Raw genomic sequence first — 14,769 nt, 5'->3', positions numbered from 1 at the left:
TAATTTAACAAGGTTCTGTGTATTTAAGTGCAGCCATTGAACTTGGCATCCGGGAACCATTAACCGTTACATAGTTGTCTGCTTTGTTTCAGACATACTGTTCATAACCCTTGCGAGTTGTAAGCAATACATAACAGGCTTTAGATACCACGTCACTGCTGTAGTTGTCAAATTCACCTTATCAGATCCAGGAAAAATGTTTCATTTAGTTTTCCAAATGCAAAGTAGAGCAATTAGAATGCCCTAGGTTGCCAAGACTATAAGGAGGTGTTCAGAGAGTATGGGGGCTACAGATCTAGCTTTTCTTGTCTCATCCTACAAATTAGATCATCTCGTGGCTGAGACAGGGTGAAATGGTAGAGCAGGCGCCTGGAGTGACTGCTGAGTGGTCTCAGTGTGCAGCCTCAGCCGCCATGTTGCTTACTTACATTCACGCAGTGCCAAGAAGAGTTCACTTAGAGCATGCTGTGGGTGCTGCACCTTAAAGACTGATGGATTTCAGCTAGTTTACACTTTGCAAAGGCATGGTATAGTTTTTAGAGACTTTCAAACCTTTTTTTAGGAACTTTCCTGGAATTTTTGGGAACCAACAACAGCACTATTTGGACGTCATCAAACGGATGTTAGTTCAGTGCATGCAAGATCAAGAACACCCTTCGGTAAAGTGTCTCCCTCCACCTGCCTCAGGTCTAACCCTGAACTGACTTAAAGAAGTACAGGGCTGTTTCTTTCTTTTGTTCAGTTTGATTTATTCCTGTGGGTATGTTAGTGTTTGCCGACACGGGGATCCATTTTATCTTCACACCTTTTTGAGAGCCTGGGCATCAGGTTTGTGCTACAAGCCAAGATGCCTCTTAGCCATCTTGCCAGCCCCCCCCCACACACACACTTTTTTTTTTCTTTTTTTTTTTTTGGTTTTTCGAGACAGGGTTTCTGTGTGGCTTTGGAGGCTGTCCTGGAACTCGCTCTGTTGACCATGCTGGCCTCGAACTCACAGAGATCCGACTGCCTCTGCCTCCCAAGTGCTGGGATTAAAGGCGTGTGCCACCAATGCCCGGCTCCCCCCCCCCCATTTTTATTTTTATGCCTTAAAATGTAAATGCTGGGTTCACTGGAGGTTCGCCTTGAGTGTGCCGGAATGTTCTCACGTGTGACCGTGGGCCTCCTGCCTTTTAGATCCGGACACTGTCTGCCAGAGCCACAGCTGCCTTCATACTTGCCAACGAGCATAACGTCGCTCTGTTCAAGCACTTTGCAGACTTGCTACCTGGGTTCTTACAGGTAAGAGAACACCTGAGCACAGTCCTACCTTGTGCTGTTTTCCAAGCGGTTAAATTTTCATCAGCTATCTAGTCTGTTGCTTCATTTATTCAGTCAGGGCTTATTGCCTGGAATCGATGGTGTTAGCAACACAGTAAGTAGTAAGCATGGAGCCTGTATTTACTGCACTTGAGAAGCTTCTGATGTGGGCTCAGAAGACAGATGGGGAAATTCATTCTGTTCTTGCACTGAGTCCCAGGGATGGAACTCTGATTGCCAGTCTTGGCTGCAGGCACCCTATGTGCTGAGCCATTTCCCTCACCCCTTCCTTGAAAGGCTTTTTGAGAGAGTGTAGCTTTGCTCAAACTTGGAATCCTTCGGAGTGCTGTTGAGAGTGGGGGGCTATTTCTGTTGATTGCTCTTCAGGGTTTTTGTGGCTTTGTTTTTGAGGGAAGATCCAAGTTAGTCTGTATTTGCTTCTAATTTGCTAGGTAGTCAAGGGTGACTTTGAACTTCTGATCATCCTCCTGACTCCACCTCCCAACCCCTGGGGTTCGGTCCACACAGTGTTGTGAGGTGTGGAGACTGGAATGCAGGCTGTCCCGTGTACTAGTTGAGCTACATACATCTCCATCCTTGAAAGGCTTCCCTAGTCCTTAGCAGTCAGGGCATGTTTCTTATTAAGTTACCAAGTAGCCTATGAGGTTCACATCCCCTTGTACAAGGAGAAACTAAGGCGAAAAGAACAACTTTTTCCAAGATCACTGTGTATCCTAAGAAATGAGAGAATCAACAGGACTGCAGAGTGCTTGTTGCTGCAGTTAGTGATCGGTTTGCATCGTTACCTCCCAACGACAAGTTAATGTTCTAAGGCTGTCTCTTCTTGCCTTAGTCACAAACAGACTGGTTTGAGTACTGTGGTGATTCTCAGTCTTACCTAACACCAAACACCTGGGTTTTGGCAAATAGTTGTTACCCTAAAATGAAATCACATGTGACCCAACTCAATTGTACATGGACATTTTTTAAAATGTGTGAGTGCACTCGTGTGTGCACATGCAAGCCTATTGTAATATAATGTCATTCTACGAGCAAGTGCTTAGGCACAACTGCCCTAGAAGACTGTCAGACAGAATGGTCTGTGGTCAGTGCACATAGCTAAGACTGGGCCGATAAAGAGAGTGCAGATCCATCAGGCACTCCTTGGTTTCTACTGTTGGTAAGATTTCCTGACACAGGGCCTGGGCACATGGCTCAGCTGGGAAGTGCTTGGAGGGTGAGCTTGAGAACCAGCACCACAGTGGCAGAGACGAGGTGGGGCAGGGCTCACAGGGAACAGTGTAGCCCCCAAGGCAAGCTGCAAGTTCAGTTAAGGTGGGCAGTGACGCTGACAGTGTACAGACACTCCAAGCAGATACTAAAGTTCGTACATTAAAATGATGTTGGATTTGCACGTGAGCTTGTATGTACTCTGATGTACTTGATACCTAGCAGGAGGCAAATGGTGTACATGCCGATGCACTTCAGGACATAGTGGTAAGAAAACTGGATGGATGAGGTGACCTACTTCTGCATCTCAGGCCCAGCGAGGCAGAGGCAGTAGGAGCTCTGAACTGAGGCCAACCACAATTAAAATAGGGAGACCTTGACTCAAAAGAAGTGTGCATGGTGACTGCATACACAATTTCCCCTCTATTTTTGGTCATTAATGGCTCAACCTGTGGATACAACTAAAGCTAAAAATAAGTAGCTAGATTCTAGACTCAGATCATATGATTTCCCATTTTTAGAAGTAGTTGGTATTTGTGACCATGGGAGATCCATGATGAGAAAATCTTGTGATTCCTTCAAACGCCTTCGAGTCCCAGAGGCAATGTCTCTCCTTGACCTTTGTTGACCTTAGTCGAGTGCATGGCAAGCAGAACTATCTCCTAGGAGAGTTCACCGTGCTGGAGGGCTGCTGAGTTAAGGGTGGAGAAGCTGAGGTTGAAGGTTCCCATGCGACAGAAAACAACCAGCAGGATTAGTGACTTTTCCCCCACATTGTCACACTGGAGATACTTTAGACTCGTGACAACTTTAGGTATAACGTCCTAGTTTTGGTTATCTGAAAATTTAAGTTACTTCTCAAGCAAGTTAAGATTATTCACCAGGAATTAATAGTAGATAGAAATACACACATTTGCCAGGCACTGGCGGCACACGCCTGTAATCCCAGCACTTAGGAGGCAGAGGCAGGTGGATCTCTGAGTTTGAGACCAGTCTGGTCTACAAAGCTACACAGAGAAACCTTTGTCTCAAAAAAAAAAAAAAAAAAAAAAAAGGGAAAGACACACACATTTGAATAGCACAGTGACCAAACTTAAGTCAACTACAAATCAAATGGCAGTGTTGGGTACATTTTTCATATGTTGTATGTACACACACCACGCGTGGAGGTCAGAGTGCAGCACATTGTCAGACCTGACAGCAGACGTCTATATCCACTGAAACACCCCTGGCCTGGGCACTTGACCTAGCTTTCATTGTGTCTATGAAGAAGATTAAGACGTGGGGTAAGGAGAGGACAGACTGAAGGCTTCTGTCTGGTTTTAAAGAATCGCATGGCAAGCTTCAGTTTCACTGTGGCTTGTGTTGTCACTGCTTTTCCTTTTCACTTAGCTTGACACAGGTGCTCACGGCTGCAGTGTGACACTGCAGTTCAGTCTTTACACACTCGCGGCTTTTAGCCAGTGAGCCAGAGCTTCAGCCCTCATCGTGTGTTACTTATTGTTGGAGTGAGTCTTGCCGTCTTAGCTGTTGAGTGGGCTCCAATAAATGCACAGTGCTGACGTCCCTTGTACACACTGCCTTTGCTGAGGGTAGGGGTGTTGGACTTCAGAAGACACCATAAGGGGGCATTCTCATACATAGTCCATCTGTAGTTTGTTGGTTTTGGAAAACGTGGTCTCTTGAAGCTGTGAACCCCCGGTTCCCGCCTGTCTCCTGTGCTGGGGTTGTAGGCCACGCCTTCACAGTGATGTTTACTTTCCTTAGAGAGGCCCCTGTCCAGTGACAGGGCGGCTGGATCACAGCGGCGGTGCTCGTGCTTTGCTTTTGTGCTTTGAGGACCGCCACGCCGTTTCTCCACAGGTCCCAGCCAGTGTTGTGTTGTTAGCCGTCTTCAGTCATGATGCTGTTTCATTGTGGCTTGGTTTGCTTTTCCCGTGACCGGGTTAAGTCTATTTTGTGTGTCTGTCCAGACTTTCTCCAAAGGGGGGTCTTTGCCTTTGCCCGATTGCATGGGTGCTTCTGTGTAATGCCGACGCGGCAGGCAGCAGAGGTGGGTCCTGAGCATGCGCCTTTGCCTTCTGCTTTGTCTTCTGCAGGCCGTCAACGACTCGTGCTACCAGAATGATGATTCGGTCCTGAAATCTCTTGTTGAGATTGCAGACACTGTCCCAAAGTATTTGCGCCCTCACTTGGAAGCAACTCTGCAGCTAAGTCTGAAGGCAGGTTAAATCCCTCAATACATGTTCTGTTTTGTTGGGTTCCAGTGGTCATCTACACTACTGAATGTATACAAATTTGTCTTTGTAGTTGTGTGGGGACACTTCCCTCAACAACATGCAGCGTCAGCTTGCCCTGGAAGTGATTGTGACCCTGTCTGAGACTGCAGCTGCTATGTTAAGAAAGCATACCAACATTATTGCACAGACTAGTAAGTCGAGACTCTTAATACTTTTGTAATGTGGCAAAAATGTTGAGTAAATTTGCTAGGATCTGTGTGCTTTCCCAAACTTGTTCAGAATATGTGTTGAATTAGGTAAATCTGAGGAGTGTACATGTTTGCATGAAGCCAATATTGAGGATCTGCTTTGAGGACTTTGCAGCTCTCTAAAACCTGGAACTAGAATTAAAATGGCTTTTTTTTTTTTTTTTTTTTTTTTTTTTTGGTTTTTCGAGACAGGGTTTCTCTGTAGCTTTGGAGGCTGTCCTGGAACTCGCTCTGTAGACCATGCTGGCCTCGAACTCACAGAGATCCGCCTGCCTCTGCGTCCCAAGTGCTGGGATTAAAGGCGTGCGCCACCAACGCCTGGCTTAAAATGGCATTCTTAAGTCATCTCCATAGTTCATAGAGTGAAAGGCAGAGCAGCTTGGCTGTGGTACACTCCAGGGAGGACAGGACAGGACTACAGTACACAGTCAGGAAGGGCGACTTTGCTCATACACAGCATCACAGGAGAGGCCTACATGACTGTTGTGCTGTGGAGGTACTTTCGCCTTTGTTTACAAACTTAATAGACCTTTGAGCTAGAAGATTTTTAAAGACTTTAAAGGCGAGAACAAGGGAAGGATATCACTGTCAGTGTTTCTATTGACAGTCCAGACAAGGCATGACAGTGACATACCAAGGATTTGCTAGATACTATTAGAACAGATCTAAGGTCACTAACCATGAGAACACTGATAAGAATGATTAGAAATAATATATAAGTAGATGAGCCAGTCGAATACTATTCCAGGACTAACAGTTCTCAAGTCAATGTAAACAACAATGCTATTTCATCAGAATGCTAATAGCTGATCCTAGTAGCCCTGGCGTCGTTGCCGTGAAGGAACAGCCCTGAAGAAGAGTCAGAGTGGCTGCCATGAGCATCTGAGAGCACAAGCGTGTGGGGCCTGTGGTGGAGATAGATGTGTTCTCGAGGGAAAAGTCAATCTCACTTAAAATTCTTAGGTTTATTTGGGGGGGGGGGATTCTGGACAGGGTTTCTCTGTGGCTTTTCCTGTAACTAGCTGGTCTGGAACTCAGAGATCCACCTGCCTCTGCCTCCCAAGGCGGGGATTAAGGGCATGTGCCACCACTGCCTGGCTAATATTCTTTTTTTAAACAAAAAAGAAAGTATGGTATTGGTAAAATAAGTTCAGTCTTCAGTTAGTTCTTGACTTTAGTTCCTCAGATGCTGGCGATGATGGTTGATCTGGAAGAGGACGAGGACTGGGCAAATGCTGATGAGCTGGAGGATGACGACTTTGACAGGTAACCCGCCCTTCTCACTATGGTACATCTGTAAGCAAAGTTAAAAGTAGCCTTTCTGGATCACATATTTTATTTTCATGTATGCTTTTGATTAGTAAAATTTACATTTTTAAGTAAATGTTCCTAAAACACCGTTTACTTGGGTAGTAAATAGAAGTACAAAAAAGCATTTTTTTTTTAATCAAGAAAAATACTCATGGCAACAGAAGTGATTAGTCTGGAATTGTCTTCAAGAAATAGATTTAGGACTATGTGTGTAAGAGGGTGGGGGGGTATGTTTGTTTTGTAAAAGTATATCTCACTTAGAATAGTTCCAGCAAAATTCTCTAAGAATCAGCACACTTCCCCCTATAATAATTTCCCATTTCTCAGTGATGCAGGGTGACCAGAGTTGTGCCCCAGATGAATACAGTAACCCTGATTTATTTTGGCTTAGGAGGCCACCAAGAATAGAGGTTCCTTTGGCAAAGTCAATTCAAAATGGGAAGTCAAAGCTAAGGGGTCTGTGCACGGTCACACAGCATTTCCGTGTTTTTCTAGTTCATTGCACTGTATAGCCACCTTTTCTCTAAAAACTAAAATTATTTCCTCAAAGACTAGTCGAGTATAAGCTGCCAGGTTAACACATACCTGACTTACAAATATGTGCTGTGTTTGCAGGGTTATTCTGCTAGGAAACATGGCTGGTAAGCCGACATAGCTCAACTGTTTTACCTTCCCTAACTCAGTTCCTGTGACATGTTGCTACTTGTCTTCTACCTGCCCTGTGAACAGCACATAGATTTAGTTGATTCTTTTAAAAGAATTAGTAAGTTCTTGCTTGTCAAGACAGAGTTTCTCTATGTAGTCCTGGCTGTCCTAGAACTCACTCTATAGACCACCAGACTGGCCTCAAACTCACAGAGATTCTCCTGCTTCGGTCTCCTCGGCTTAAAGTACTGGGATCAGACACCACCAAATGGTTTTTTTGAAATTGATAAGATGTTTTTTGGGGGAAGGGGCTTTCTTTTTGGGGCTACTGCCCAGCTTGTTTCTGGGTAGCTCTTTTTAACTTCGTTCATTCGTTTTGAGCCTAGATTTCTCCTGTTTATTCTCTCTGCCCTCCAGCTTCGCCTGTTGGCCATTCAGCTCTTTATTAGAACAATCAGGTGCCTTAGGCAGGAAAAGTGAAACATATGCAGCCCATCTTTACATAGTTAAACACACGCAGCACAAACAAATGTGGGGTGAATGGGTGTGTATACATGTATGTGCATGGGTGTGGGTGCATGTGTGTAAGCTCCTAAAAATGTATGTTGTCCCAGTCTTAACACTTGGGAGCTTGAGGGAGGAACATCCCTTTGGTCCTTAAGTGATAGGTAGCCTGGGAACATCCCGCTACCTCATCTCAAACTCAGATGAGCTCACAGTGATGGGGCTCTTGGTTCTAAGGTCCTGTGCAGTTGTTCGCCAACTACAACAGGTGAGTTGAATGTATTTCTAGGAAGAGAGATGGGTCTTCCTCCATAGTTGCTCTTACGTCTTAAAAAGTAAGACCAGACAACAGGACAAAGGACCCTGTAGACTGGTAGATAAGTGGTCAGTCATGGAGGGCTTAACATGTGCAGAGGACCTCAGCATCCATCCCTAACTTAGCACACAAAGTTTTTATTCATGTACCCGGGCTTTGCCTTTGCTTCCTAAAGCATTTTTGGCTCACAACTTTACAAAGACTGAACTCAGTTCTCGTCTAATAACATGTTTAGAAATATTGCCTCTGTGTTGTTTTTTTCCCCTTAATTCCATTGTGTTGAACACATTGTCTTGTGTGTTTAGCAATGCAGTTGCTGGCGAGAGTGCGTTGGACCGTATGGCCTGTGGACTTGGTGGAAAGCTTGTTCTGCCAATGATCAAGGAACACATTATGCAAATGCTTCAAAACCGTAAGCTCCTGTTCTTTCCATAGTATAGTAGCGGATATGCCATGTAAAACTTAAGCCCCGACAAATGTTTAAGATTTTAATCTGCTCATAGATAGAACGCTGAACCTGAACCTGATTGTGTTCTACTGGTGAATTCTATTCCGTGTACCCGCTACAGATCTGTTTTCAGAGGCCAGGAACGCTCACCCATCCCTGTGACCCCCCCCCCCACTTGGGACCATTAAGTTCAAAGCCACATTAAAGTATGTGCAAGACGCTGAAGATAAATGACAATTCTTTATAGAACAAACTAAAGCCCCCTTACTCTAGTCATCTGCTTGATGTCACCCTTGTACACACATGTACATGTGTACTTGTGAATGCATGCTAACTGCTTGCATGTAGAAGTCTGTGGACAACCTGCAGAGATGAGTTGTCTCCCCACCTGGGTCCTAGGTTTGTGTTCTAGTTATGTTTTAACTCTTTGGGGGGCCACCACCCAGCTCCCAAATAAGGCAAACACGGAGACTTACTCGTGGGTTTAGTTATGAATACCTACCTGGCCTTTGTTTGCCTTGTTTGTAGCCCCCTCTTCTTACCTTAAATTACCCCGCCTACCCTTTCCCTCTGGGCTTTCATCTTTCCTCTGGCTGCTGGCTGCCCCGATGCCCTCCTTGCTCCCTGGATGCTCCTCTTCTGTTTGTCCTCTCTGCCCGCCAGCCCCGCCTGTCCTGGCCCCGGCCTCGCTATTGGCCATTTGCGCTTCAGTAGGACCCCAGGTGTTTAGACAGGCGCAGCAACCCAGCTTCACACAGGTAAACAAGTGCAGGGTAAACAAAAGTCACACTAATCTATCTACCACCGGTTGGGTCTCCACATCAGGCCTTGCACATTTGACACACTCGGCCGTGTTGCCGGTTCCAACTCTAGACAATTATTTGTTTAATTTTTCAAAAAATTATTTTGAGATAGGGTGTCTGCTATGTAATAACCCTGGGTTACTTGGAATTCAGATCTGCCTACCTCTGCTGCCGGAAATCTAGCATGAATGGAGGATCATGCCACCACACCTGAACACACTATCACAATATATTTAACCTATAAGGGTTGCTAGGGTGATGAATAAGTTTAACTCTTGAGTTTTTATTGTGAGAAAGTGAAGCCCAGAAATTAAATAACTATGCAAGTTGGATGTGGTAGTATAGTCATTATATATTCATGGAAATAATTCCGTGTGTTTGAGGTAGGGTCTCATTTGTGACTCTTGGCAAGCCTGGATCTTGCTAGTAGACGAGGTTGGTTGACCTGGATGCTGGAAGTAAAGGGTGCACCTCCAGGCCTTGCTAGAAATGCTATTACTGGAAAGGAATAAGCTGCAGGAGTGACTGCATGTGTGAATGTTTTCAGATACTGAGGTGAGTTCTCATGGTCTTCAGCCTGTCTTGTCTGGCCTTGAGGGTTCACATCATAGTCTGTGGATGCTGTATTATGGAAATAGTCTTTACCTGGTGAAAACCCCTTGAGAAAGGACTTTGGGGCTCTTGGGCACTGAGCCATCCTCTCTATTACTTAACTATAATCCTATGCATTTATGTGTAGCTTATTTTCTATAAAGATTTTGAAGCTACATAGCCTATATTATCACAATGTAATAAACGGGAATATTTAGTGCAACGCGAGAAATAAAAGACCCAGAGACTGATATTGGGGCTTAAACTTGAAGCTGAAGATCAGAAAAGCAAAGCAGCCGGCCACTAGCTCTTACTCAGACTGAAAGGTGACCCTGGCTCCAGCAGACTGCTGCCTCTCCTCAGTGTGGCTGGAGAATGAATGAATGCCAGTTCTGACCCCGTTCCTGTCTTAAAGATGTCCCTAATGGGACTGGTCTCTTAGGAAAGTTTTTTTTTTCTTGGTTTCTCAAGACAGGTTTTCTCTGTGTAGACCAGGCTGGCGTCGAACTCAGATCCGCCTGCCTTTGCTCTCAAATGCTGAGATCAAAAGCATGCGCCACCTCCCCCAGGTGCTGCGGGGGCGGGGGCGGGTCCATAGGAAAAGTAATTTTAGACTTGTGTCTACTGGAGTTGGTATAAGAGCGAGTGTCCAGTCACTGCTCTTGTGTGCTTCTTTCACAGCCGACTGGAAGTACCGGCATGCAGGGCTAATGGCCTTATCTGCCATCGGTGAGGGATGCCACCAGCAGATGGAAGGAATTCTAAACGAGATTGTAAATTTTGTCTTGCTGTTCCTCCAGGATCCTGTAAGTACCAGTAGAAAATATTTTATAATCATTGTCTGAGTTTTGTATGGAGTTTGTTGCCATTACTAACACAAGGGACCATGTTCCAGCACCCAAGAGTCCGCTATGCAGCCTGCAACGCCGTGGGCCAGATGGCTACAGATTTTGCACCTGGTTTTCAAAAGAAATTTCATGAGAAGGTACGTGAGAAGTCAGTCCTCAGCCGCCCTTTTTTAAAGGGAACGTGCACGTGGTAAAAACACTTGCTTCCGTTTTCCAGGTGATTGCAGCTTTGCTTCAAACCATGGAAGACCAAGGCAACCAGCGGGTGCAGGCCCACGCAGCGGCTGCGCTCATTAACTTCACTGAAGACTGTCCCAAGTCACTGCTCATTCCGTACTTGGATAACTTGGTGAAGCACCTGCATTCCATTATGGTCCTCAAACTTCAGGAGGTAAGTTTCAGGATGGGTGAGTGAGAGCTGAGATGGGAGCGCTTCCAGCAAGACCAGGGGGCAGAAAGCTGGAGTTAGAAGACACGCCAGCTGCTGTCCAAGCAGTAATTTTGGCTTGCTTAGAGAGAGGCATTGGCGGCGTGTTAAAGTTACTCAGTGTGTGGATTGCTGGGGAGGGGAGGTGCAGAGAGAAAATGTTGACTAACCACAGTTCCAGAAGTGGCAAACATTTGGAAAACTATTCCTCTTTCTTTATTTATGATTTTGTTTGTTTTTGAGTCAGTGAATCATTAAGGCCGGGATGGCCTCAAGTTCTTCTGTAGTCAAACGATAACCTTGAGTTTCTGATCTCCTGTGTTTCCTTGAGTTTCTGGTCTTCCCCAATTTCTGGGGTCATGAGAGTTTGCCCCACAGTGGCCGATCATGGAGGTGACTACAGTTTATGCTGCAGGCACAGCCTGCTGATGAGGCTGTTGGCTGTGGGGGTGTGCAGAAAGACACACAGTGCTTCACTGTTGGGAAACAGAGCCCGTGCTGAAGAGCCAGTCGTGGGGCACAGACTTGTAGAGACAGGAGTAGAACATCACAAGTTCAAGGCCAACCTTGACCCTGTCCCAGAGAAAGAAAGGAACGCTAAGCACAGAAAAGAAAGGACACGAACTCCCCGTCACACAAGTTCCTACAACTCAATTCTTATACTTAGCATGGGTCACAGGTGCCAGCAGTGAGCCTAGCGCTGGTGACAGGTCAGAGAGCAAGGATGGACAGAGAATGAAGGCCTCAGAAGCGTTAGCAAAGGGAGTTTAAACCAAAGGCCCAAGTGTTCAGTGTCAGATCACAGCAGGTAAATACGAAATGGAAGTATTTGTATTTCCTGAAGAAAGATGAAGTCATTGAAGATGAGCAAGCTGTTTATTAAATCCATAGTAAATAGATCCCACGTGGGTTTGGACAGAGAAATTGAGCCTAAAGAGAATCTACCTTGTGAGTCCCCAGAGGACCCATGTGGGGCTGTTTATGTAAATACGGGCTGGGGAGTTAGTTATGATGTGTTGGGGAGAGGATAGTGATCAGAGGCATTGGGGTAGCTGAGGGGAAAGGCTGTGCTGCCATTGACAAGAAAAATGAAGGGACTCCACAGAGCTGACCACTGTCCAGAAGAATGCTGTAGCATATCAGCACCAGATAAGTGAGCTCTGCTGGTTAGGACTCTGGTGCAGGCCAAGGGCCATTGTTTTTCTTCAAGAAAGAAATTTGGAAGAGGAAAGCGGAGCTCCCAGGGTAGGATCACAAAAATAGCGGAGAGGTCTGGCGGAGTGGCTCGCACTCTAGGAAAGAGGACCAGGAGTTTAAAGTCAGCCTTGGCTGCACAGTGACTTGGTGCAGCCTGAGCTGCTGTCCTCAAGTAGGGGGTGGTGTGATGAGTCTCAAAAAGGACTTTTCCTCAGTGACACAACAAACAGGACAGCATAAAATGGGTACTTACCTAAATGGGTGCACCTTCTATCTGAGAGCGCAGAGGTGTGTACTCCTGCCTTCTGCGTGGGAGCAGGGTCGAGAAACTGGTTAGTGGTTACTGAAGTGATTCTTATGTTTCCCTCCAGCTGATTCAGAAAGGCACCAAGTTAGTCTTGGAGCAGGTTGTGACGTCCATTGCATCAGTTGCAGACACTGCAGAGGAGAAGTTCGTCCCCTACTATGACTTATTTATGCCGTCACTGAAGCACATTGTGGAGAACGCAGTCCAGAAGGAGCTGAGGCTCCTGAGGGGCAAAACCATCGAGTGCATCAGCCTCATCGGTCTGGCTGTCGGCAAGGAAAAGGTAGCTGGCTTGTGCGCGCAGAGTTGCTTTCCGTAGCGAGGACCTAGGACGCCTTCCCCTCACACACTCTGTTTCATGTGGAAATACATAATGCCTGTGTTTTCATGTTACTATATCAGGAATTCTTGTTTGTTTGTTTGTTTGTTTGTTTGTTGTCTCTGTAGCCCTGACTGTCCTGGATCTCTGTAGACCAGGCTGGCCTCAAATTCTGACTGTGCCCCCCAGGGCTGGGATTAAAGGCGTGTGACTCCACTGTCCAACTCAGTGTTAAGGATTCCTGGTCTCCTTTCCCTTCCACCATACAGCCTGTGTCACGAGGTTGTATGGAGTTCATACTCATATGGCTTGTTTCAATTAAATGTGTGCTTACACACAAGCCAGCTAGCATAAGGCAGTGGGCTATGTGCATTTAATCTTCCCTAAAACAGTAAGGTGTGCTCCTCAGCCAATACCCGAGTGCAGGCTGACGTCAGTCAGACCCGTCATCCTGCCTCAGCTTCTTGAGTGGTGTGATTACAGGCATGTGTCACCACCCCGGCTCTCCTGCCTTCGTCATTCTGACCTCATGACTGGGCCTCACACTCCTAAGATGTAGTAGTGTTGCTCACACTCCTAAGATGTAGTAGTGTTACTCACCTCGTAGGTTGTTTTCTGAAGACTCAGCCCAACCAAACCGTGTTTGTGTCTCGTGTTTTTCATGTCTGGCTTAAACTAGCTTTAAAACACTTGCCCGAATGACTACAGCGGAGATTGCCAAAACTAGTCAGAAGGAAATCATAAAGTCTTAACATCTGTAGAGCAAAGTTTTCTTCCTAAATCTGTACTAAATTGTGCTTCGTAAGATACATTGTGTAAACTAAATTTTAATACATTAGAAAGTCTTTTAACTTCAATTGAAAGTGTGTTTTCTAGAGTGTTATACTAATTAGACAATGTACATAAGAATTTTTTGAACATGTGTGATGATGGATCCAAAAGCAAGATACAGATTTAAAAAATTTTTTTTAGCCTTTATATTTCTTGGGAGGGTGGAGAGTACCACAGAGTGCATATGAAGTCAGATGCATAGCTCTTGGGAGTCAATGCTCTCCTTCCATCATGTAGACTCTAAAGTGTTGTCACACTTGGTTGCAAGCTCCTTTACCTACTGAGCCATCTTGCTGGCCCTGGATATAAGTTTGTTTTGGTTTTTGGGGGTGGGGATGGGACAATGTTTATTATTTTGCTATTTTATTTTTACAGAAGAAGCAGAGTTGGGTAGCAAGAATGAGCGCGTGTCTGTGCTCTGCATTAGTAACGTGGACATTTTTTCTTTTCTACACTCTAGTTCATGCAGGATGCATCAGATGTGATGCAGCTGTTGTTGAAGACCCAGACAGATTTCAATGACATGGAAGATGATGACCCTCAGGTAAGGGTCTGCCCAGTGTGCCTTACGTAGTATGCTTGCTTGCTTGCTGTGTGTGTGTGTGTGTGTGTGTGCAGATAGAGATTCCGTTAGCTCAAAGGAACACCCAGTGTGTGCACATACCTGGTTGAGTCTTCATCTCTTCCATTCTTGTTGGTGTGTTTCTCAGTGGGAATTTACGTGTTTATTTATCCTCGTCATCTGTGATTGACAATGCTACTGTCTGACAAGGCACTGAGTAGCCTTACACGAGCTTACTGTACTTAATTTCACTTAAATCAGAGAGCACCATGGTGCAAAGGCAGAATACCCTCCTTTTTCCTTTCTTCACTGAGTGGCATCATGTAAATAATAAACTCGGTTTGTTTGTGTGGACAGGGACAGGTGAGGGGCTGTAAGGCACTGAGGAAGTGGGGCGACCATAGGTCACCTTCATGTCAGAGATGTGGGGTGGCATATAGAAACGGCCACAGAGTGTCTGTGGCTTTATAATTAAAATACAAAGTAAAACTACCTGCCAGGCAGAATGGCTGTTCTCAAGAAAACACATGACAGCATGCTAGATTACACTAACGTACAGGGCATGAGGAATGGGGAACCCTTATTCACTGATTTGGGGGGTGTTCATCAATTCAGCCACTATGGAAGAACCCTGTCTTGAAGC

General features: G+C 45.6%; 1 protein-coding gene across 2 annotated transcripts in view; it reads left to right on the top strand.

Annotated features, from left to right (window-relative positions):
- The window catches only part of Ipo5 (importin 5), a 46,658-nt gene that overhangs the window by 23,065 nt on the left and 8,824 nt on the right, over window positions 1-14,769 (top strand). For both annotated transcript variants that reach the window (XM_040744592.1, XM_040744633.1), the window contains exons 8-18: window positions 563-659; window positions 1,177-1,281; window positions 4,629-4,751; window positions 4,840-4,960; window positions 6,196-6,283; window positions 8,099-8,205; window positions 10,317-10,441; window positions 10,531-10,620; window positions 10,701-10,874; window positions 12,479-12,697; window positions 14,025-14,108. In XM_040744592.1, the coding sequence (XP_040600526.1) occupies window positions 563-659; window positions 1,177-1,281; window positions 4,629-4,751; window positions 4,840-4,960; window positions 6,196-6,283; window positions 8,099-8,205; window positions 10,317-10,441; window positions 10,531-10,620; window positions 10,701-10,874; window positions 12,479-12,697; window positions 14,025-14,108 (1,333 nt within the window). The remainder of the gene's footprint in view (window positions 1-562; window positions 660-1,176; window positions 1,282-4,628; window positions 4,752-4,839; window positions 4,961-6,195; window positions 6,284-8,098; window positions 8,206-10,316; window positions 10,442-10,530; window positions 10,621-10,700; window positions 10,875-12,478; window positions 12,698-14,024; window positions 14,109-14,769) is intronic.

This window comes from Mesocricetus auratus, unplaced genomic scaffold (assembly GCF_017639785.1).
Source record: "Mesocricetus auratus isolate SY011 unplaced genomic scaffold, BCM_Maur_2.0 Super-Scaffold_2245, whole genome shotgun sequence".
NCBI classification, from domain to species: domain Eukaryota; kingdom Metazoa; phylum Chordata; class Mammalia; order Rodentia; family Cricetidae; genus Mesocricetus; species Mesocricetus auratus.
This window is presented reverse-complemented; position numbering and strand designations above follow the sequence as displayed.